General features: G+C 33.8%; 1 protein-coding gene across 5 annotated transcripts in view; it reads right to left on the bottom strand.

The window, feature by feature from the left end:
• Nucleotides 1-18,693, bottom strand: part of LOC134851441 (gamma-aminobutyric acid receptor subunit beta-1-like) — a 30,503-nt gene extending 11,810 nt beyond the window's left edge. The window contains exons 1-3 of one of the 5 annotated variants that reach the window (XM_063867520.1): nt 3,652-3,690; nt 2,018-2,069; nt 808-1,729 (exon numbers count right to left, since the gene is read on the bottom strand). In XM_063867520.1, the coding sequence (XP_063723590.1) occupies nt 808-1,159 (352 nt within the window). In that variant the 5' untranslated portion in view covers nt 1,160-1,729; nt 2,018-2,069; nt 3,652-3,690. Of the gene's footprint in view, nt 1-807; nt 1,730-2,017; nt 2,131-3,651; nt 3,691-6,925; nt 7,037-18,459; nt 18,587-18,682 lie in introns of those variants that run through there. The other 4 variants (XM_063867522.1, XM_063867518.1, XM_063867521.1 and 1 more) reach the window with 4 other exon arrangements.
• Between the last annotated feature and the right edge of the window lie 3,427 nt (nt 18,694-22,120).

Below are 22,120 nucleotides of genomic sequence, written 5' to 3'. Positions count from 1 at the left end.
TGTCCAATTTGCTTATTTTACTATGACTGTCGCATAAGCCTGAGTTTAATTTTTTCGTTCTGTTCAATTTATCACCCCACAGAGAAAAAAAAAGGTACTATTTCGAAAAACACATTTTTCATTTTTTAAGACTATGTTCTGTACTTTGTGTGCTATTTGCTCAGTAACCGTCTATCCTTGTTGAATTTTAGAATGATAAGTTAAATCTGCCTTGAAAATCAATTATAATGTTTAAGATTTGCCGATATAGTCCATTAAAATCGATCAATTTTTTCCCAAGAAACTCTTTTACCTGAAGTTTGGGGTAACAGCCCAAGAAATTTTCAGAAAAATGTAAATTTGAAATCATTTTGAATAATTTGCAAGAAACTATAGAAATTGAATCAATTTTGAAAAATTATTTTAAATTAAGCAAAGTTAAAAAATTTTATTGAAAAAAAAACATTTCGGTGCTTCAATAGTTTGACGACATCGGCGGTTTTGCTTTATTGCGGTTTTGCGATGTTGCGTTACAAAAAAATTTAAATAAGGGGGAAAATTGCTTAAAGTCATTATGTCGAATCAGAAACGGGCTCATCTACCGCTTCCCGAAACCACCACCGACAAAAACTGTTTATGTGCGCAAACCAACGATGTTACATGTTTGCGAATTGGGAAGAGGAAACGTGTGAACTGAGCGGTTACGATGCGTGCCAAACTTTTAATTAATCAGGCAATCTTAACATGAGCTTCATTTGGTCAAAAGCACTTGAAAACATTTAAGAGTGGGGGGGGGGTGTTGCTGTAAAAACAGTTTAGAAATGTTACCTATGGTAGCGTCAACTCCGATCTCCCGGACACTTTCGAAGACCAGCTTCACAGACACATCAACCGGCATCTTCCGATTGTGAGGAAGTGTATTGTGTCGGAGGATTCGACTCCTGATTTGGTCTATGTGGGAGTGGTCTTTCAACTCCTGCTGCCACTTCGAATCCTCCGAGTATGAGTCATAGGAGGAGGAGGGGCCCCCCGAGGAAGGGAACGAGTAGGCATCTGAGAAGTAATCTACTCCCCCCGCGGCCGAGGGGTGGGGGATTGTTGACAAAACAGGAGACACAAGATAAATGGTCAAAAATAGATAATTTGAAAGAAAAAGATCTAATAAGCAAATAACATCCATTTCAAAATCAGAACTGTTTTTAAAGCATCTATGTTAAGTAATCAGTTATTATAACTACTGAGATAGCTTCAATACTTCAATAGGTATGCTTTTAGTAGGTATGTTTTTATATTCAAAAAATGCGCCAATAAATATTCGTTTGTAGTAGAGTAAAAAGCATTTGTTGAGACACAATTTTTTCCAAGAACATCGTAAAAATAAATTGAGCAGTAAAGTTCAAATACTTCTTTAGCGATGATAACCAGGCGTCCGTATAAACTTTGCTGCTCCGAAATATTCCAAGTTAATTTGCATTTAAAGATCTTTTTAATCGCCTAAGTATTACTTCTGGTGCGAGAACTTTAGCCGCCAAAGGTGAATAATTAATTTTTTTTTCAGACTGGATTTATCGGATGCTTTTTATGTCTGAAAAAAGAGGCGGACCACTTCAAATTGTCCTCTTCTCGATAACTGAAGGAGAAAATAACAGTTCTAGTTTTTTTCTAGTTTAAATGATAAATTGAACTCAATAACAGGAATTCAGGCAGTTGTTGTATCTTTCAATCCCAGGAATAAAATCACCTTTAAATCCTGCAAATATAAAGATTTTGTGAATTATCTCCATTGATAGCCAAATAATTATAAACAGTTATTGTTCCGACCACCACTATGGGGGAGGGTAGTAAGAAATTAGGTTGGGGGTAGACTTCCTTCACGCCCAATTAGATAGCTTAGAGAAAAGTCATGAGAGGTCGCTTTCTAAATACCGAGATTTTGCTTTAGAGAATAATTTTTCTGCTTATTTTTTGAAAACTTCGGAAAAAAATTATGGTCGGACCGTTCTGTACTAAATACAAGGTAACTGGATACTCTGCTTACCAATTATGGGTGGAATTTTCATTTTGAAATAACTTGAACGTCGTTTTTATATCTTATCTGATGAAATTATACTCTAAAATTTATTTTGATTGAAACGAATGAAAACAACAGAGCCAATGAGAAACAAATAAAAACTAGCATAAAATGGTATAAGTTCAGTTTAGGAAACGGTTTACAGTCGCGTCGCCATTTTTTCTTGTGCACTTTTTTTGTGTTTTACAATTGTTACGCAATTCTTTTTTGATTGGTCCTTCGTACTGATAACTTAATTACAACGCCCTTACCCAATTGGCTACCAAAAATGAATTGAAAGTGGGATTAAAAGATTAAATATTCCTAGACAAAACCTTAGATTAAAGTTTTTACATTTATGTTTAAGTAGTCTCTATTTGTCTACAAAAACGAGTATATCAATCTCGCTTATCCGCTACTAGACATGAATTTTATTAACTACTCCATCCCCCACCCACATTTTGATACCCCACCCCCCATGTGGTAACCAGTGAGTTATTTAGGCCCCTAGAAAAAACCAATTACACAACCAACCACATGCTATTTCTGTAGCTGATAGCAATCCCCGCTTCGCAGTAGATAGAAACAAGCCCATAACGGCAAGCCTATGAAATTAATGAATCGTAGACAAAAATATACCGTTAGAGGAACTTTACCTTGAAATAATTACTGAAACGAGATTAAATTTTCAAAAGTATGCTGCAAAACAATTGAATGATTTTTGAGAAACTGACGAAGTATCACAATTGGTAACAGTTTCCAAACCAGAACTGAAACCTTTTTGGATTACGAAATCACAACAGCATGTAATTCACAGACGGCTTTATTTAATAATTTAATCATTTTCCATTAATTTTTCAAACCCATTTCCTTTTTTGGAGGTTTTAAAAAGAAAACAAGCGAAAAGAAAGTAATCAAAAACAAGAGGCTTATTACAAGGAAATAGGTGGGCAAAAATGAAACGTATCAACAGAGAAAATCAAAGCCAATCCTCAGTTTTTTAATCAATTCATGAGATTTCCGAAATCAGGACTAAATTTTGCAAGTCAGAATCAATTTGTGGTAACTTCTGAGCCAGTAGTAAGGGGCAGGTTCACAAAGTCCAGATCATTGAACAATCCCGAATCGAGATTTGCTTAATTTATCTTGACATTTAGGCAAATTTGGACGGATTTTGCTTCAAAAGGGGGCGTAGAAAATAAAAAACAAGGAGCGATGTTGTCATGGGCTGTTTGACCTTTAACAACGACGGCACTAACGAAAAAAATAACAAAATTGAAACTGGTTAATTTTTTTGAGGCAGAACAGAAAGAACGGTTGCCACTAGCCTCAGTGATCTGAGAACACAATGTGGTTTTTGAAAAATATTACAAAATTTATTGGGAAGACACCTATGTTTTCGAAAAAAAATGCTTCTTTTTTACGGATTATTTAAAAAAATCATAATAATTATATCAAAAATATTTCGTTGAATGTGAGCTTTAATCAAATGTTTTTAAAGAATCAATTTGTGAATAAATTGACCCAGCCATGTATGAAATCACGAGACCTAAATCGAATACAATTTTTTTATTCCGATTTTTTGAACTATCCAAATTAAATCAGAATCAGTGAAAAAAGACCTCATCAACATGATAGTCCTCCAGCGCCACTTGTCTCGGATTATCTTCTGTCAAGTAACAATCCGCATTTCGTTTTAACTCCCCAGTGGTCGGAGCGGCCAGAGCAAACAGGTTCAGCGCAAAAATGATACCAATTGCGCGCTCTTTTGCCCCCCCCCCCACCTCAATTTTGTAGTGTAATAGGGGTTTTAGCAGTAAGCTTACTAGTGTGAAAAAGATTAATTCAGCAATGTAAATTCCAAATGTAAATAAATCAATCAACTGTATGTTGCAGAACTTAAAGCGTCAACTATTTCAGCACCACTGGATTTTGACGTTGCCGTTGGGAGGTATCAATCAACTGACCATCAAGGTCAAATGCCAAGAACGGACTGTAGACTAAAAACAATCATGAACTCAAATAAGTATATATGACGCTAGTAAAACTTTGCAGATGGCGGGCGAAGGAAAAAGAGCCCAATTGCGTTTTAAAATGAAAGTTTAAACTGAAAAAAGTGTTAAAAAACAATCCTAAGCAAATGCGGATTTACTGCAACTAAGTTCTATATGATCTAACAAGTGTAGTCGGTTTTTTGCAAGTAGCAGAGTGTGCTCCAACTTTAGCCTTAAAAATACAAAATCGAAAAAATGTTTTTTTTTTCTTCAAATTGAAGTATATTATTCTGCGTGGCGTGATAAAAGGATCTGAAGGTAAAACTTAAATTTTGGCATTTTCGACAGTCTTAGTAAAACAGGCAAATTGGACAACAATTTTTTCAGAAAAATGGTTTAAAAAAAACTAAAACGACTATATATGAAAATTTAAAAAAAATACAATTTTTTTTTTCAATTTTTTTGCAGAAATTTTCTTAAAAGTTTTAAAATTTTTGATTTCCAAAAGGCGCTTAAAAATTCTCAAAAGTACCTTCACTTGTGTAAAGTAAGTTTCCGGGGTTTAAATTAAGCGAAATAAGCTACTTTAAGCCAGTTCGCTTACTTTATTTGCTCGAAATTGAACTGAAAACCAAAAAATTTAAACCATTTTTTCTCAATACTGGGAAAACAACAAAAAAAAAAAACACATTTTACCCAAATACAAAACTCCTCCCCAATTTCAATGACCGGAAAAAGACTGCTCTTAAATAGTGGCCCTGAGATTGGATGAACCCAATGTGGGAACTTTTTTGTGTTTCAGCTAAACAGATGTAGGTTTTCAAAACTCTCACAGAAAGCGCAAAAATCTCAAGAAAAGCTAAAAATCGACGTCGGGTATTGGAAAACTTTGAAACCAGTATAATTCAGCTCCTATAATTCAGTTTCTATAAATAATGGCGGGTTTTTGGTTATGCGCAAAAGTAATTTGGCCAATACGAAAGTCTAACGACTTTGTTAGGGGTCGAAATCATTCATCATTCAGTCCCTCTATCGTGAAAATACCACTCACTTCTCCTAAATTAGGGTGGAGCCCTGAGTGTTGAAGCTGCACTTTAGGACCATAGGATCACTTAAAAATCCTCTACAGGCTATTGTAATCTAAAAATGGACGCATTAAGCGTCTCGATTGCTAATATTGAGAAAATGCATTTGTCGCAATGCTATTAAGAATCCATTAATGCGCATTTTATGCGTGTCATAAGACAGCAAATCATCCCAATTTGCTGTCTTATGATACTTTTTTAACCCCAGCATTTTTGTAAAAATGATTACAGGTGAAACTATATTTTCATATTTGAGTCTAAGTTAGCAAAAATTTTCAGTTTGTATAGAAAGTTTCACACAAAAAAAACATACTTAAGAAGTCGAAAATTGAGTGAATACAGAAAAAAATACAGGCAAAAAGATTCCCATTTTCTTCAACAGACTAAACAAAAATGCTTGCAAAATGGCAAACATTTGTCTCATCCAAGGTTCAACTAAAATATTGACTCTTCCAAAGTACAATTTTGACCCAACAAATTTTGACTCATCCAAATGTCAACCAAATTTTTGACTCCTTCAAGGGTCAACCAAATGCGCAGCAACCATGAACTCATCTGAATGCTTTCATACAGAAAAACGCCAATTTTCAATATTACATTTTTTGATAGATTTTTTAAACTAATTTCTCATTTTTACCACTTTTAGAATATTCTCTAAAGCGCAATATCATGTACATAGTGATAAACTTTGCGTTAATTTTTCAACTAAATGAACCAAATTTGCCACAATTCATTTTTAAATGATTTTTGAGGTGAGTTTTTCTACTGATAGAGAACTTTGAATATATAGTACAATATGTTAACTGGTAACTTTTAAACCCCTAAAAACTAACAAAAGTTACTGCAGTTGAACAACTTTTATCATTTTCAACTCAGGGCATCAATATAGTCCATTTAGTTTTTCAAAAAAAAAAGTTTCAAAAATTCTGACAAAAAAATTACACAGAGAAGAAACATTTTCTTTTTTTTTGTGAAAATTGGCAAAAAAAGGCTATAAAATTTCTGATGGCCTTCAGTTTGTCTCAAGTTTTCAATCTCAGAAAAATATCCAAAATGAAGTTTTGATACATTAAGTTGTATGTTACACAAGATACATAAAATTCTATCTTTTCTATACGATTTCCGTCCAGTAAAGAATGGTACAATTAACTTGTCTCAATTGATTTGAGAATGCTTATGTGAGCACTGACTAATTCGCCTTTTACGCATTAATCGTTAGAAATACATGGGTATGAAGCGTGCATAAATAAGACCAGCAAATTGGCAAAATTAACAGTTTTCAAAGCCGTTATTTTTACTCTAAAACTACGTCACTTGAAGTACCATTTTAGTTTTATGCTTAGATGAATTTATTTTTAAAGGTGGTTAAAAATAAGCTAGTCAAAAATTGTCAAAACGGCCGTTTTGGTAGTTTAAGTTTTCCTAGAGAAAAAAAACGCGCAAATAAGCGAAAGTCGGAACAATAACCTAAAAGATTCTACAAGCAACCTTGTGCTTAATTCAGCAAAGACTGTAATACATTGCCAACCCTATAATGAACTAATTCAACGGTTAAGCATATGTGAATTCTGTGCCTAATAACAAATCTCCCCCTTTTGAGAAAAGGTGGAATTGTTGAGAATAGCTGTCATCAAAATTCGAAACCTGCATGTTTTCGATAACAAAAAAAGGTACGTAAAGAAAAGCTAGTTGGAAAATATTAGATAGAACAAAAACAATAGTTTAAGAATTTTCTGATATGCTAAAGGATCACAGGAAAAAAAACTTCGAAAAAGTTAACTGTTTTCAGAAAGAATTGTGGGAAAAATTACACAAACCTTTTGCTCCTAGAGTCAAATTGGCTTCAGTTGAATTATACGCTCAGCAAAAAAAATAATAGGAAAGACAAAATTCTTGTAAATTCCAGTTCAATTAACAAAGTCTCGAGAAACAGCTGGTTGGAATTGGTGAAACCCGGTCTTACGAGCCAGTTCGATACAACTGGATTAGCAGAAAGTAAATAACAACAAACAACCCAGTGAAGTTCTTTAAAGTGTCTGCCAGAACGAGAGACTGACTCGAGGGAGAATTGTTCAAGTTTGAGATTATAGTCTTCGTGGACAAGGTTTTTATGGGAGTCATTTGATTAACTTTATGGCTTTTCTGCAAAACTTAGGTTTTTCGTGCTTTACTGCGAATCAAACTAAAGTCAAACATACAAGTGCAGCAGAAGATCTGAGAATAAAATTTTTTAATTTATCAATTCTAAGTTGCTCTTGAATAAAAATATTGTTGCTCTAACTTCATGGTAAAGCTCACTTTTTCAAACACTAAATGAAACTGCAGAAAAATTCCCATTGTCCATAGAGCAGAAAAATGCAGATTTATAGCCAGAAATTATTTTAAGCGATTTGTAGTGATTGACACACATTCAAGAAGACGAGGATCTCGAAAAAAAAACATTTTCTATTCATAAGCAAATGAGACAGATAAATACAGTGCTGATTTGAATTAACCGGACAAAACGAGCTAAACCTGACATTTAAAACGCCTTTTTCTCAAATTGGGTTGAGCTTAGGTGAAAACTTATGAAGACAAAGATTGCCTAAAATTTTAGCAGAATTAATATGGTCTAATTTGTTTTGCGAAATTCAGGCCAAAAACTTTAGCCCCAAAATGGGTCATTTTGGCTTTTCTTAGTTAATCAAAAATTACGCCAAAAATACCCAGTCGATCACAGACATGTTAATATCAAAGTGAGCCCAATAGACCAATAAAATTTAAGAGGGGTATATCCTGCAAAAAACTGCAAACCGTTTAAAAAAAATTTTAAGTAAAAAGTTGGTATTTTATATAGTAAAAACAACCTTTTTTGTCTATCAAACAAAAATAATTTAACTTATACAACGTTTTGGAGAACATACCCTTCTTAAAGTTTGTTGGACTACGTAAAAGGCGCACTTTGATATAACCATGTTTGTAATCGACTGGGTAATTTTGGCGCAATTTTTGATTAACTAAGAAAAGCCGAAATGACCCACTTTTGGGGTAAAATTTTTGGCCAAAATTTCGCAAAAAAAATTTACACCATTTTAATTCTAGGCAATTTTTGTCTTCATAAGTTTTCACCTAAATTCAACCCAATTTAAGAAAGAGGCGTTTTGAATTTCAACTTTAACGCGTTTTGTCCGGTTAATTTAAATCAGCACTGTATAGCTTGAAAATTTAGACGAAGGGTCCATTTGAGCCGCGGCCCACTTAAAATCTACCCTGAAGCAAATCAAATAGAAAAATATATCGCATACAATTAAGCGACCGATTATTTTTCAATCCGGAGAAACTCAACAATTGAAATCAAATCTTAAAAGTTCAGTGTTTCAAAATGTAATCAATAAGATGCCTGCTTGATAACATGTAGTTATATTTTGTAGTTATTGGCACTGTACTGAATGTTTTTTTTTATTATACCGGGGTTTTCACAAAAAATTTTGACCAAAATCGCGTTCCCACTCAAATTTAGTATATTTTGGCACAGAAGGTGCTTTTAATCGACAGGAGGTCAAATCCCTGAGTCCCCTATATCTGGGCCTGAGTCCGCCCCCGCCCCCTCAATCCGCGCCTGCATACAAACCAGTAAGCAGTCTCTCTTCAGTGAAACAAACAAAAAAATTCTAATTGAATGATAATAACTTATTGAAAGCTGCTTACATAATCGTTGACATACGCTCATGAACATTAGAATTACTTGAAACCATTTCTTCCTACGTTTGCGTATTTCGCTTGAAACAAAACACTTAAAAAAGTTGTTTAAATGTGGGTGTAGCTATAAATAAAACAAGACTGCTCGTATCAGGGCGAAGCCCTGAATGTGTCGACTGCCTTTTAAGGTTTATGGAGCAGTAATAACACTTAAAAAATTAAATGTAATAAAACAAAATGAAAATTTTTTTTCTCTAATCATCCCCCCACACGACATATAAAGTTCAAAATGATAAATTTCGCTCTTTCTAATAAATCAATTATGGCAAATAAGCTTCGTTCAACCAATTTGGAACAATTTCTAAGACGGATTAAATCTCCGATTACGCGTTAGTAGCGCGAAACAAATCGCGCGTTAATTGTCCCAAATTGGCCAAAATGGCAATCTTTAAACCCCCGTAACTTTACGAAAAATGATCACAGGTGAAATATCTTTTCAAATTTGAGCTCAGGGCAACAATAGCTTTCGAATGATATAAAAAATTCCGTCAAAAATGGCTAGTTAAAAAGTCGAAATTTGTCTGAAGAAAAAAAACCAACCCCGAGCACAAATATTCCGTAACTTTCGTATCGAAAGTCGGAACAAAAACTTAATATTACGTATTGCATTTTATAGAAATAGGCAGAGCGGATTTTAGCACCACTTTCGATACATATATATCTGCATAGTATATGCCAGATTTACAGCGTAAAATTTTTAGTGTACAAAACATCGTCATACTTCATAGTTTTCCAAATCATTTCAAAGTTGCAAAAATTGGTACGATCTAGCAGCTTTCTCGCTTAACCCTTATCTATAATTAAAACTTACTTGACAAATTTAACCCAGGCAATTGAAACATTTATGAAGAAAAATCAGAACACTTTCTTACACCGTAGTTCTGGGCCATCGAACCGCTTGCATTGCTCTTAGCAGGCGTTTGCGTTGCTCTATGCCACAATTGCGGTTATACATTTAAAAACCGAGAAGTCATAATAATGTTCCGACTTTCGAAGAAAGAGACAAAATGTTTGTATTCTGGGAGGTTGTTTTTCTCAAGCAACTCAACTTGTTAACGAGCCATTTTTTGACAAAATTTCATATACCAGCCGTAAGGTATTGTTGTCTTAAGATCAAGTTTAAAAAGATGTTTCACCTGTGATAAATTTTTGTAAAGCCATGGGGGTTCAAAATTTGCCAGCTTGGCAAATATGGGATAATGAACGCTCAAAATATTTTGTGCTATCCATGCGTAAGCGGAGAAATAATCCATTTTAGAAATTGCTCCAAATTGAACTGAGGCTTGCTATGTTATCTATTACTTTTTTTGCAATATGCTAAGTGTATTTCTTTGTACTTTACATAGCGTGCGAGGGGATGATTTTTGAAAAAATATTATGAAAAAAAAAATTTATTATTTTTTGAAAGCTTCATCAATTTTTTCTCAAACGAATACTACTCCATAGACTGTAAAAAGCAGTCATAATATTAAGGGGTTCGTGTTGATACGAGCAGTCTTGTTGAAAGTTTTAATAATGATTCCTAATAAATTAATCATACGACGAGCACAGTGTCTCATATTAAAGATGAAGCAACAGCGTTGACTTCAATTTGATGGAATTTTGTATATAATCATATAAAAAATCGCTTCTGACCAAATATACCACCCAATAAATATTAAGAAGGCTGAAACAGGAAAATTGACTATTTTAGACAATTAAGACTTAAAAACACTTTTTCTACTTTAGAGTACAGATTAATGTATAAGGATACTTAATCAGGTATCTTTGTTAAATATCGTCAACAAAACAAAAACACGGAGTTTGCATTGTTAACATTTTTTGTATTAATCTCGAACTGAAAAAGAAAAATAATTTGAAGTATTTTTCTGCATGCAGAAATTTTTTGATTTGCCAATCGAAATGTTTATGCAGCAAACCAAACCTTCTGTCAGCTATCGTAGTCGTTGAAGACAAAAACCAACTTTTCGAAAAATTGAAACAATTCAGCCAAAATGCATTTGTACAATAGTGCTAAAGACGTCAGATTACATTATATTAACTGATTTTAAAGGAAAAATTTTAATGTTTTTCTTAGATAAAACAGCAGCTTCCAGGGTTAATTAGTCCTCAAACCCCATGGGAAAACTCCATGATAAGATAATGGTCAAAAATCATTCCAACGAGGTTGACATATGATAAAAGCGAAACTTTGCTTGTAGTTGTATGAATAGTCACTGTAATGTGACCCTAAAATTTGCCCCCTATTTTTCAACGGTATTTTCCCTTAAAAGTTATGAAAAAGTGCATGTACCTTAAACAGTCGCCAACCGTTTCATGAAATACATAAACAGCTCGCGTCTATCCCTTCCCACTCGGGGCCAATGGTCTCCAATTCATATTTCACGAGACAAAAGTAGTAAGCTAAGCGTTTGACAAATGGACAGCTGTCGGAAAATAAACAAAGCAAAACAGTTGATTGACAAATCTATTCTGCAGACTAAAAATTACCGGAAGACAATCGAATAAAACACTTCCTTTTTTGAAAAATTGGAATGTATCATTTTTCAATTCCTATTGTTGGATGTTGGATCTGTTTTTTTCCTAGCTTTGCTAACAAAATCTATTCATTCATTCACCACTCAATCTCCTGAAGCTAATTCAGTTCCGCACTATTTCTGCCTTCATTAGAGAACAAAATAAAGTCATTGTCTATAATTTTGATTATAAGATCCTGGAGTTTTCTTTCATTTTCAGGGTCATCTCTCCAATTGAAACTTAGATTTATGACAAAAATGGAACATTGCTTTTATTGTTTTGATTAGGGCTTGTTTTCTGTGACTAGACAGAAATTGATGAAAAAACGGGGGAATCCTTGGCCCATGTGAACAATCTCCCCCCTTAATAGACCAAGTGAACAATCTCCCCTCTTAAATTAAATAAATGGCCTGCATGTACTACGCTCAAATCTGATTGGTTGAAAAATATTACTTTTAACCAAGTGATTTTTCTCCCCTAAATTGATTTAGCGGGAGATTGTTCACTTGGTCCGAATCCTTCATGAACAAAAAACCGAATGCGCGAAATATAAATACTTGCCAACCAATCAGTGCTCGAAATTCCAGAATTCGAAATGAACAAAAAAAAGCGATAAAATCAGTCAGTTCTGAACAATTTAAAGGGTGTTGAATAACAGAAAACTTTGGCGCATTCGGTCCTGCGCACGAGAGTAGCCCCAGAACTAAAATTATTTCTCCCAGAATTTCAGTCTCTGCTCCGTTATGATAAAAAGTTGAATCTTCTGTTCACTGAAATTAAGATTACAGTCTGAGATTTGCTTACATTCGATCACATTTAGGAAATGAATGTGCCAATTAAAAACAAACAACGGGTTCTTAACAGTTATTAAATAAATACATTAATTAAATAAATAGGGGAGCAGTGGTGAAGTGGTTAACGTCTCCGCCTCTCAATCGAAAGGTCGGATGTTCGAGGCCCACCATGATCCGTGCTCGTTGCTTGAGGGTGAGGCAACATTACCCAGCCCAGAAAAATAACCAAAAATATTGCATGTAGTTCTTAAGCAGGGGCACAACAGCGGTTCGTCGTGATGAGCTGTACAGCTCGTATGTTGGTCCTATCCCTCGTGGATAAATGATCTTAAATACAAAACAAAAATTTACTAACTAGGGCAATCGATATCCGGTGCGCAAATCGCCCTGGAGAAATGCAAACATTGCGAATCCCAGTTGATTAATCGAGTGAAATTACATCACTTGGAGGTGTCGGTCAGTTTTCTGGGCTTCGCCGAGAGGGGTCTTTGGGGTGCATGCAGGCATATTATAAAACAATTGCTTTAAATGAACCTGATTACTTAATGAACCTGGGGGGGAGGGGGGGGGATTGTTTAATTGATCCTGATTACGATCTAACTGAGTCATCAAAGAACGTTCCAATTGCAATCATGTTAATTATTTAGAACTAACTTATGGGATAACTTGTAAGTATAAAACGATCCGATACTCCAGTGTAGTGTCGTCTAAATTAGTTACAGAGACTTAATTTTTTTTTCAAATCTCGGATTAATTTCCAGAGAGAAAAGATACTGTTGGCGTAAGTTGGCGCCTCGTGGACCACAAAAAACTTTAAAAAATAATCAGTTTTCGCGATGAGGTGATCAACTCTGATGCAAGCAGGGTTGATAGAACAAATCGTATTTAAACAAATCGTCAGAAAAAAAATTATTTTAATTCTAAAAAAGAGTGTTTTAATTTTTTGGTGAATCATTTTTGCATCAAATTTTACGTTAAGGAGAAGTATTTTTTTTCTAATTTCACCACTGTTCACACTATAATTGTAATGCTGAAGACGTTACAAAATGGACCGAATGATGGAAAACTAACTTCAGCCAATCAAAAATGACTATCCAAAAACCTCACAGTAACATCATTCAATATCTGCACCAATTCTGGAGCAAAATTTAGCTGTTATAATATATTTAATTTTCTGCTAGATTTGTCTTCATTTTTTTTGCAACATAAAATTTAGCGACTATGAACCTCTAGCAATTCTTATTGGTATCATGAGAAAAGCCCCCAAGTATGCTGTGGAAGGGAGCGCAGAGAGCTCAACTCTACGTTAAGTCCTACTAGAATGGTAACAATTACACTAAAAGTAATCACCCTTAGAGCAAACTTAACTGATCACCATTAGCATCTTTTGATACCAAACTGGTAGCCTATTATTCCTTACTATTTTTCTAGATTTTTCATACTTTCTATCTCTTTCAATCAAGAGTAATAAAGTAAAAGTCGGGCAATTGCTTATCACTGAATTAGACAATTAATGGTTGCTTGGTTTTCTGCAGTTTTGAATTTTTGAGTTTACAGCCACAAAAAATCATCAGCACATATGACTTCTCATCTGCACACGCTGCATGATGCAGTTCAGATTTGCAGTTCATTTTTGATAGAGGAGTCAGTTTTGACTGGGCGTTCTTTCTACTTGAAATGCGCGGTAATTTTCACTATTCTTTCTCAGATTTCAGTTGACCTGGGAGGCGGACATAGAGGAGACGGGCAATTAGGGACGTGGACTTAGGGACATGGATTTAGGGGAGGCGAGGATGACATACCTCTAGCAATCCCCCCCCCCCCCCATTCTCCGTCTTCACGAATTCGACCCTCTAACCAACTAAAGAATCACCCCTTTGGTATTATTTTACGGCATCAATTTTATGACGACCAACCTTAAAAGTTTTCTAAAGGCATCTTCAGCGCCAACAGATACTAATTTTGAAGAAAAATTACCATTTTCTGGTCAAAATTTTCTAAAAAGGGCCCAAAAACAGCCTTTTTGACCATTGTTTGACCATTATTTTGTTTTTGAAATTAAGTTGTCAGAACTGTTTGGTTAAAGTAGGGTTCTTATATTGTCCTGGGACAAGGGAGATAGCTCACTGCTACTTCAAGTCTTTGCTCTCTGCCAGCTATTGACCAGAAACACTTCTTAAAACCTTAGCTTGCCGCAATTCATTTTTTACTATAAAAGAGTTGCGGAAAAAAAATCAAAAAGCGGAAAAACGAAAAACATAATTGAATCTGAATTGAGTTTCAGGAAATTCAATTGTTGCAGAAAGGCGATTGAGTTATTTGTTTTTGGCGATTATCAAAAGAAGCTGCCACCAACAAAAATCCATCGCTTGATGTTTTTGTTCTTAAAGAGTTTTGTCGGCTATGAAAACCGTTCATGATATCATTTATGAATGAATTTCCAGAATTATTTTTCATTCATCAAAAATATTTAAGAGTTTTAATTTTTTACTTACCGAAAAGCATGTTTTCAAACGCTTCGACACAAGAGCTGGAGTAGACATTTAGCATATCAATTAATCTTATCGCCTGATTTTTCCAAGTTGTTGTGCTGAAAGTATCCTTACAATACTTTGAATTTTAGTACTTGAATGAATTTTTTTACTTCGATTCAAAAACAGCACGCAGAATGTATCAAGTTCAGTTATACAATTTTGCTAAGAGACAATCAACAAAAATTTCAGAAATAAATTGAAATAATTTGATTTAAAACCTCATGATAAGTTCCAATTAGCAGGCTTCCAATTAGCTCAAAGCTTCATACCATAAAAGTTGATATAATTTATGATCCGAAACAATTCGTTGGTTTTTTATTACTGAAAACTACACGAATAGAGAATTAATAATTTAAAAGCTTGATGCAGTTTGCAGGCTTCCGATTAGTTTCAGGCTTCATATCATCAAAAAATGATTTAATGCATCTTGAAGGCTTCCAATTACTTCAAAGCTTACTATTATCAGATTCTATGCTGAATTTAAAATCTCAAACGCGAAGCATTGATTGTTCCAACTGCTTTTTAAGATGTATGAATTAGTCAATACTTACTAAAACTGATGAAATTTTTTTAAAAAAATGATACAACAAAGTATTAAATGTATCAAATTTACTGGCTTGCAAAAAAAAACTCTCCAAGCACGAGTTTTTGAAATTTTGAAAAAAAAAACTTTCTACGAGATTCGAACTATGATCTAGATTTAAAGTCTTATTTCGGCCGCCTCTGCGCCATGCGCTCTGCTGTTCTTCAAATGTCAGCCACCAATTCACAATTCAACGATTAAAAAAATGAATCACAACTAATATATTATATAAAAATATATGAAAAGATCGTGTGACAAAAATATATAAAAAGATCGTGTGCAAAATTTGAAAAGTTTTGCTGGAACAAAAACAATTTTTTTGAAAGACTTTTCAACATTATTTAACAATTAAGCGAAGGGCAAAAAAAATTTAAATGGGGCAAAAATTGGATAGAAAATGATTAAGATCCGGTATCGACTTTTAAAAATAAATTTAAATTCTAATTATAGAGAAACATTCAAATTTTTGGCGTTTAAAACTCATATTTATTTTAAAATAAACTAGCTTTTCATTTAAAACTTTAGAAAGACAAGTGAGACAATTTGAGAGAAAATTTCGAAATTTAGAAATACATAAGAGCAGTAGTAAATAAAAAAAGAAAAGCTTGTTTAATTTCATCAAAAAAAACTAGCTTTTCATTTAAAACTTTAGAAAGACAAGTGAAACAATTTGAGAGAAAATTTCGAAATTTAGAAATACATAAAAGCAGTAGTAAATAAAAAAGCGTTTATTCAAAAACAATTATTCCATTGAAGCGATAAAAATCAGTATATACAGGAAAAAGTTGATTGTTTAAATTGAGTTATACGGTTTCAGGAAGCCAGGGGTGGATATAGGGCTTTCTCGAGGGGCGGAAGTGGAAGTGGATTTTCAAAATATTTTTCGAAAATTTGTCGGCTTCTTTTTAGGTCGACCAAATTGATTTTCCGAGCTCTTCCAGTGCACTAGAAAGATCCTGTTTTGGTCAAAATTTTTAGGCAAAATTAATAAAAAACATTCCAAAAAAGACATTTTTAAGCACATTTTGAATAATTTTGACCAAAACTTAAATTTTTTTAATACTAGGGTCCGTCAGCCAAAAATCGACATCTCAAAATAAAACAAAGGGAACCCTTTGGGTTGGCAAGGGGTCGAATACCTGAAGGGGCGTCCCTTCAAAATCCTCTACTGGTCGAAGTAATGATATCAGGAAAACTCCGAAAAATCCGATACGAAAACAAAACTGCACAAAGTATTGCAGTAATGACTCATTAAACACGACAGTTTTTCTACACCAAAACGTTAGTCATGCAATTTTGAACAGTTTTGAGATACTCTGAAACAGTTTTTGAGATTTTCATAAATTTTGAAAAGGCCCTAAAAATGACTTTTTAACGAGACAAGAATATTTGTTTATAACGTAGACCATTTGCTCAAAAACTTCAGAAAAAACTAATTTATTCAAGATTAGTATTAGTTACATTGTGCAAAAAAATAATAACCATTTTTGCCCCAATTGTAAAAAGTTGAGTGATTTTCTCAAACTTATGCTTCAGAGCTAGATAATTTCATCAAGTGTTACTGAGTTTGAAAACAATTTAGAAAAAAAACATTAAAAATGAAAACAAAAAACAAAAAAACGCTGATTTTGAGAGTTTTTGGACAAAGACTAGTCATGCAAGGAAAATGTTTACCCGCACCGAGCAATGAGAATGTTTACCCGCACCGAGCGCCCATGGATCATAATTGATTATATTGTCAGAATATGGTCAGTATCTATGTCAATATAATCCATTATAATCGATTATAATCGATTATAATCTATTGAATTAGATTATAGTCCTTATATTTTTTATGCAAAAATAATCCATTAAAATCTATTATAATCGAGTATAATGAAATTTTCCAAGATGTTATTTATGAAACTTATCTCATTTCTTGTGTACTGCAGTTGCTACGTATTAAGTTCAAAAAATGTTGCAATTTACATTAAAATTTATTATATATTTTTTCTGGTTGTAACACTTTTTTGTCTCCCAGTTTACTTTACCCTCCCCCCTCAGGTAGTGACGTTGACATATGACATTTAGTTAAACACATGGCATATTTTTTGTAAACTTTCTGCAAAAAAAAAAACGAATTTAGTTCTAAAAATAAACAGGATTATAATCAATTATAATGGATTATAACGGATTATTAATTTTAAAAAATAGTCTATTATAATGACAATAAAATCAATTTCGTGGTCTGAATTTTACATCTGTAATGGGTTATACTGGATAACTTTTGTCTCGGGAATCCATTATATTCAATTAGAATTCATGGGCGCTCGGTGCGGGTAGTCACAGAGTTATTATACATCGTTATAAGCCACGTACAGAATGTATGAGAAATTATAGTGAAATTATATGAATAGCGTTTCTTGTCATATCGAGGAAAATGAATCAATCAGTAAAACTTAAATTTCATTATAAATACCTCAAACCTCATTTTACATACAGGAGTCCTTTTGAGATACGGACAATTTTGCTTAAATTTAAGATCTGTTTGAAAATTCAACTTATCTTGTCCTTCATAGTTATCCAGCATTTTTAGCACTCAAGAAAGTTTTAAGTTGTGCATATTTTAATTTTGGGTATGACAATATAGCTAAACTTTCTAAAACTCGAAGAGTGAAAAAAAGTTGTTTAAAAAATCAGTAATAGGTGAAATACCCCGCCATAGTTAAACGCAGTGCTGCGATATTTGATTGGGGATACGACCAGGGGCGGATTTAGGGAGGGGGGGCGGAGGCCCTCCCTCAGGGATTCGACCCCCTGCCGACCCAAAAGGTCCCCCCTTTGATACTTTTTCAGAAATCCATTTTTGGCCGACCGACCCTAAAATTTTTTCTAGGCGCCTTTGGCGCCAATATATACTAACTTTGAGGGGGAGCGCGCGCCAAAAAAAAACGCGATTTTTTTGTCAACAATTTTCAAAAAGTGCCCAAAAATGGCTTTTTTGACTGTTTTTCAAAAATTTGCTTGCGGCGCAGAAAATTTAGCCAAAATAGGGGCAAAACAGTGCTTTGGGAGAACTCAAAAAATCAATTTGATCGACCTAAAAAAAAAGAAAAAAAAGGTCGTCAAAATTTTCGATTTTTTTTTGAAAATCCGCCCCCCTCGAGAAAATCCTAGATCCGCCCCTGGATACGACTAACTCTTACCTGTTTATGATCAGTGACAAAACACGTCGAGAAGTTTACCTGCAAATTTCTTTAAGCTAAATTATTTTTAATGTTTTTCACAACTGATCCGATTAGCTCGATCAATACAGTTTATTATGACTTCACAGCCAAAAGTTAATAAAAATGAGCACTTTGATCGATCGACAACAGAATAGTCTTTCTCGAATACACTTCAAAAAAAGTACTAATTTACATTACCAACCGAAGGCCAATCACACATTGCGTATAAACATTTGTTAACATTTATTACAAACTATAAACACTTTATTCAAATCTTTGGTGTATCGGTGTCCGTATCGGTTAAAAAAATGAACCAACTTAGATTGTGATAAATCGATCAACGCTCAAGAGTAGACCAACTATCACCAAGAGTGGCCGAGTAATCAACTCAAAAACTTAAGAGGCTCTTATCATAACAAATCACGAACACGTGAAACTTATACGACTTTGTCTGCAATGAACTCAGATTAGGTATCTTTCACGCAACTTAAATCTTAGAACGATAGCTATCTAGCTATTTGAAACATTTTTAAATATCGGGAGAAAAAATTTATCATCCTTCATAAATTTTTCAACTTGCTTTATGTTTCAAGCTCTAAGAGGCATAAAATTTGAACTAACTAACGTTACGAAAATTGGATCGTATTATCTCGACTAATACGTGCTGCGCTGGTGACTTGTTCAAAAAAAATTGTACTCGCCCCTCTAGATCTCTCTTAAGCTTTTGACCTTTTGAGCTATCGCACACTATTGGAACTTCTCAAGGGTTCTGTTTTTTCGATTGAGCCCGAAAACTCAGATTTGAGAGAGTAGTTTTCGAGAAGAACCAAAAGTTTCAGAAAACGGTCAAAAAATCAAAAATTGGACTTTTCTTAGGGTCATAAATCTTATTTGAAAAATTTGGGCGTAGTCGTCCAGGCAAACGCGCTTTCCGTAACCCGTTCTTTGGATTGAACTCAAAATTTAAGGTATGTGAATGTAGTTTTCGAGAAAATTCAAAACTTAAAAACAAAACGGTCAAAAAAGCAAAAAATTGACTTTCCGAGGGCGGCAAATTTTGCATAAAAAAATTGTGATAGACTCCTAATGCGAGGGAGTTTTCGTCTACCCGTTATAACCATTGAACCTACAACTTGAGATTTGGAGGGTTAGTTTTCGAGAGAAATCAAAAAATTTCAAAAAAAAGGTAAAAATAAGCAAAGTTTTCACTATTCCGAGGGCCAGAAAATTATATTTACAAAAAATTGGGTATAACAGTTTATGCAGAGGAGCGCTCTGAAACCATTTCTATTCATTGAAAACAAATCTCAGATTTGAAACGGCAGCTCTTGAGAAAACGAAAAAAAATCAAAAATACAAAAATATGGGTCAAATTTCCCTTCACCGACTTTTTCGAAGGTTGTAGACAGAGTGGCAAGACAAAAAAACTAGGAGAGCATGCAGACACAGTAGACAGTAGGCGGTCTTTCCAAACTTCCCAATCCCAAAACTAATGAACAAAAAAACTATTGAGCGTCAGCCAATTAACGAGAAAAAACTACTCTGTTGAAATAAAAGTCATCATTACGTTAATCGATTAAAAAGCTAAACTTTTCAACCTTGAGAATGACTTTTCTCCATTAGTTATTTTTGACTTGATTAGTTCTCGACCAACAAAATCCCAAACTTTCTTAAAATGGTTGGAAGCATTATTCTTTCCGGCAAAAAACTCCAGCTGCAGCTTTCAAGATGATTGCTCTCAAAATTCATTAAATACTTCCATCTCCAAATTTGTCAATCAAGTTTTTCGTAACCTTTACGCTTTTGCGGTTCAATAGTGAAAATGTTTTCCTTGTAACAAAGAGAATCAACTGAACTTTAACAAAAATCAAACCGGGAAAAGTAAATTTGAGCTTGAGCTTTTTTTATAAACTTTTCAAGGAAAAACAAAAAAATCATCCCGACCTACAAAAGAGTCTGAATAACGTTAATAACATAAGGTTGTGTCGAGTTTACCACATAACCACCAAAAATAGCATCAAAACCTATTTTTACAGTAAAATACTCCACTGAAGCAAGCTAATAGCTTTTTAATTGCAGGAAACCAACTGGATGTGAGGTGAGAGCAAAAATGAAGTAAGATATGTTTTACACGGATGGTTTATCTCTTTGAACACTCCACTAAATCAAGATAATAGCTTTTTAATTGAGGTGAACCAAATGGATGTAAAATGAAAGCAAAAAACAGGGAGGCGAAGTTTGGCATCGCAAACACTTGCGAGAACACGACAAAAAAGCTCTATGAAGTGCAATAATAAAAATTAGAATTAATCCTCGAATAAGCAAAAATTCGTCTTCCTCTCAGGTACGAACCTGCCACTTAGAATTTAGGAGCCTCACACTAACCACTAAGCCACGGAAGCTTAATAGGTACCAAAAACCATTTAGTCACAGATAAAACAGAGAACAGATGCTATGCAATTTCCAATGCTACAGTAAAATTTCCAAATAAGTGAACACTTACATTTGCGAGTTAGCTTAGAAAAAAAGAAGGTTCGTAATAACAGACTAAGCTGATCGTAAGTGTAAATACGAACTGATTTACACGGATAGTTTGTCCCTTTGAGAGCACTGTAAAACATCAAGCTTGCAAAGGCTTTAAAAAAATATTTATTAATGTTTCGTTGATATTTTGTCACAGAAAACTAGCGGTTACTAATTTTACTGAACCTCGGAAGGTCATATTTTTTAACTTGATATCTCTTTTTCATTCGTTTTCCGATAAGTAGATTACGGGAAAAGAAGAAAATAATAAAAAACAAAATTAAAAACCCAACAAAAAATAGGCAAGGCAGCAAAAACAAATCGTGATTCGTTTCTTTCATGAGACAGTTTTCGCAAAATCCGACAATAATTCGCATTAAAAGAATACTTATACTTTGAAAACAAATCAATTTTTTTCAATTTTTCTCTTGCTGAACGCAGATTCGATCAGAGCTTCCAACCTCATTTTTATCTTGTAATTGCTCAAGTTTTTTCAACGTTCGATTAACTTTTATTCAAAAGAGAAGAGAAGAAAGTACCTGCAACACTTTAAAACTCGGTTCAAATATTCGGAACTTCACCATTTTTGTTCCGACTTTCAAAAAAAACTTGGGGTAGTTTTTTTATTCAGTCAATTTTCGACAATCGAAATAAGAGTTTTTAACAAAAACTTTTCATGCCCTATTGAAGATATCGACTCGCTAAAATCAAATTTGAAAAGATATTTTGCGTCCGATCATTTTTTGCAAAGTTTGGGAGTTTGAAAATTACCAATTTGGCCATGCTCTGGACTAATTTATGCACGCTTTGTAGATTTTATCCGATTAATTGAGGCTAGCTTATCGGTCGTATCAATTTCGTACGCCTCAAATTTTCTCACTTGACTTTTCATATTGTCCAAAATTTACAGTTTTTTGATATTTTCTTTTCGTAAAAGATATTCGATATTGATTAAGGGGCAGTCGGAACATTCAAGGCTTTAACCTGATAAACGAGCAGTCTTGCTGATGTTTAATTGTTGCTGCTAATTTTTGCTCAAAAAATTTCATTATTTGTAACCAAAGAAAGTTGTCTCAAAAACACCGTATATTACTTCTCTACCTTTCAAATCGAGTCT

The sequence above is a fragment of the Symsagittifera roscoffensis genome, chromosome 7 (assembly GCF_963678635.1).
Source record: "Symsagittifera roscoffensis chromosome 7, txSymRosc1.1, whole genome shotgun sequence".
NCBI lineage: Eukaryota > Metazoa > Xenacoelomorpha > Acoela > Convolutidae > Symsagittifera > Symsagittifera roscoffensis.
Note: the sequence above shows the minus strand (reverse complement) of the source record. Positions and strands in the feature narration are given on the sequence as shown.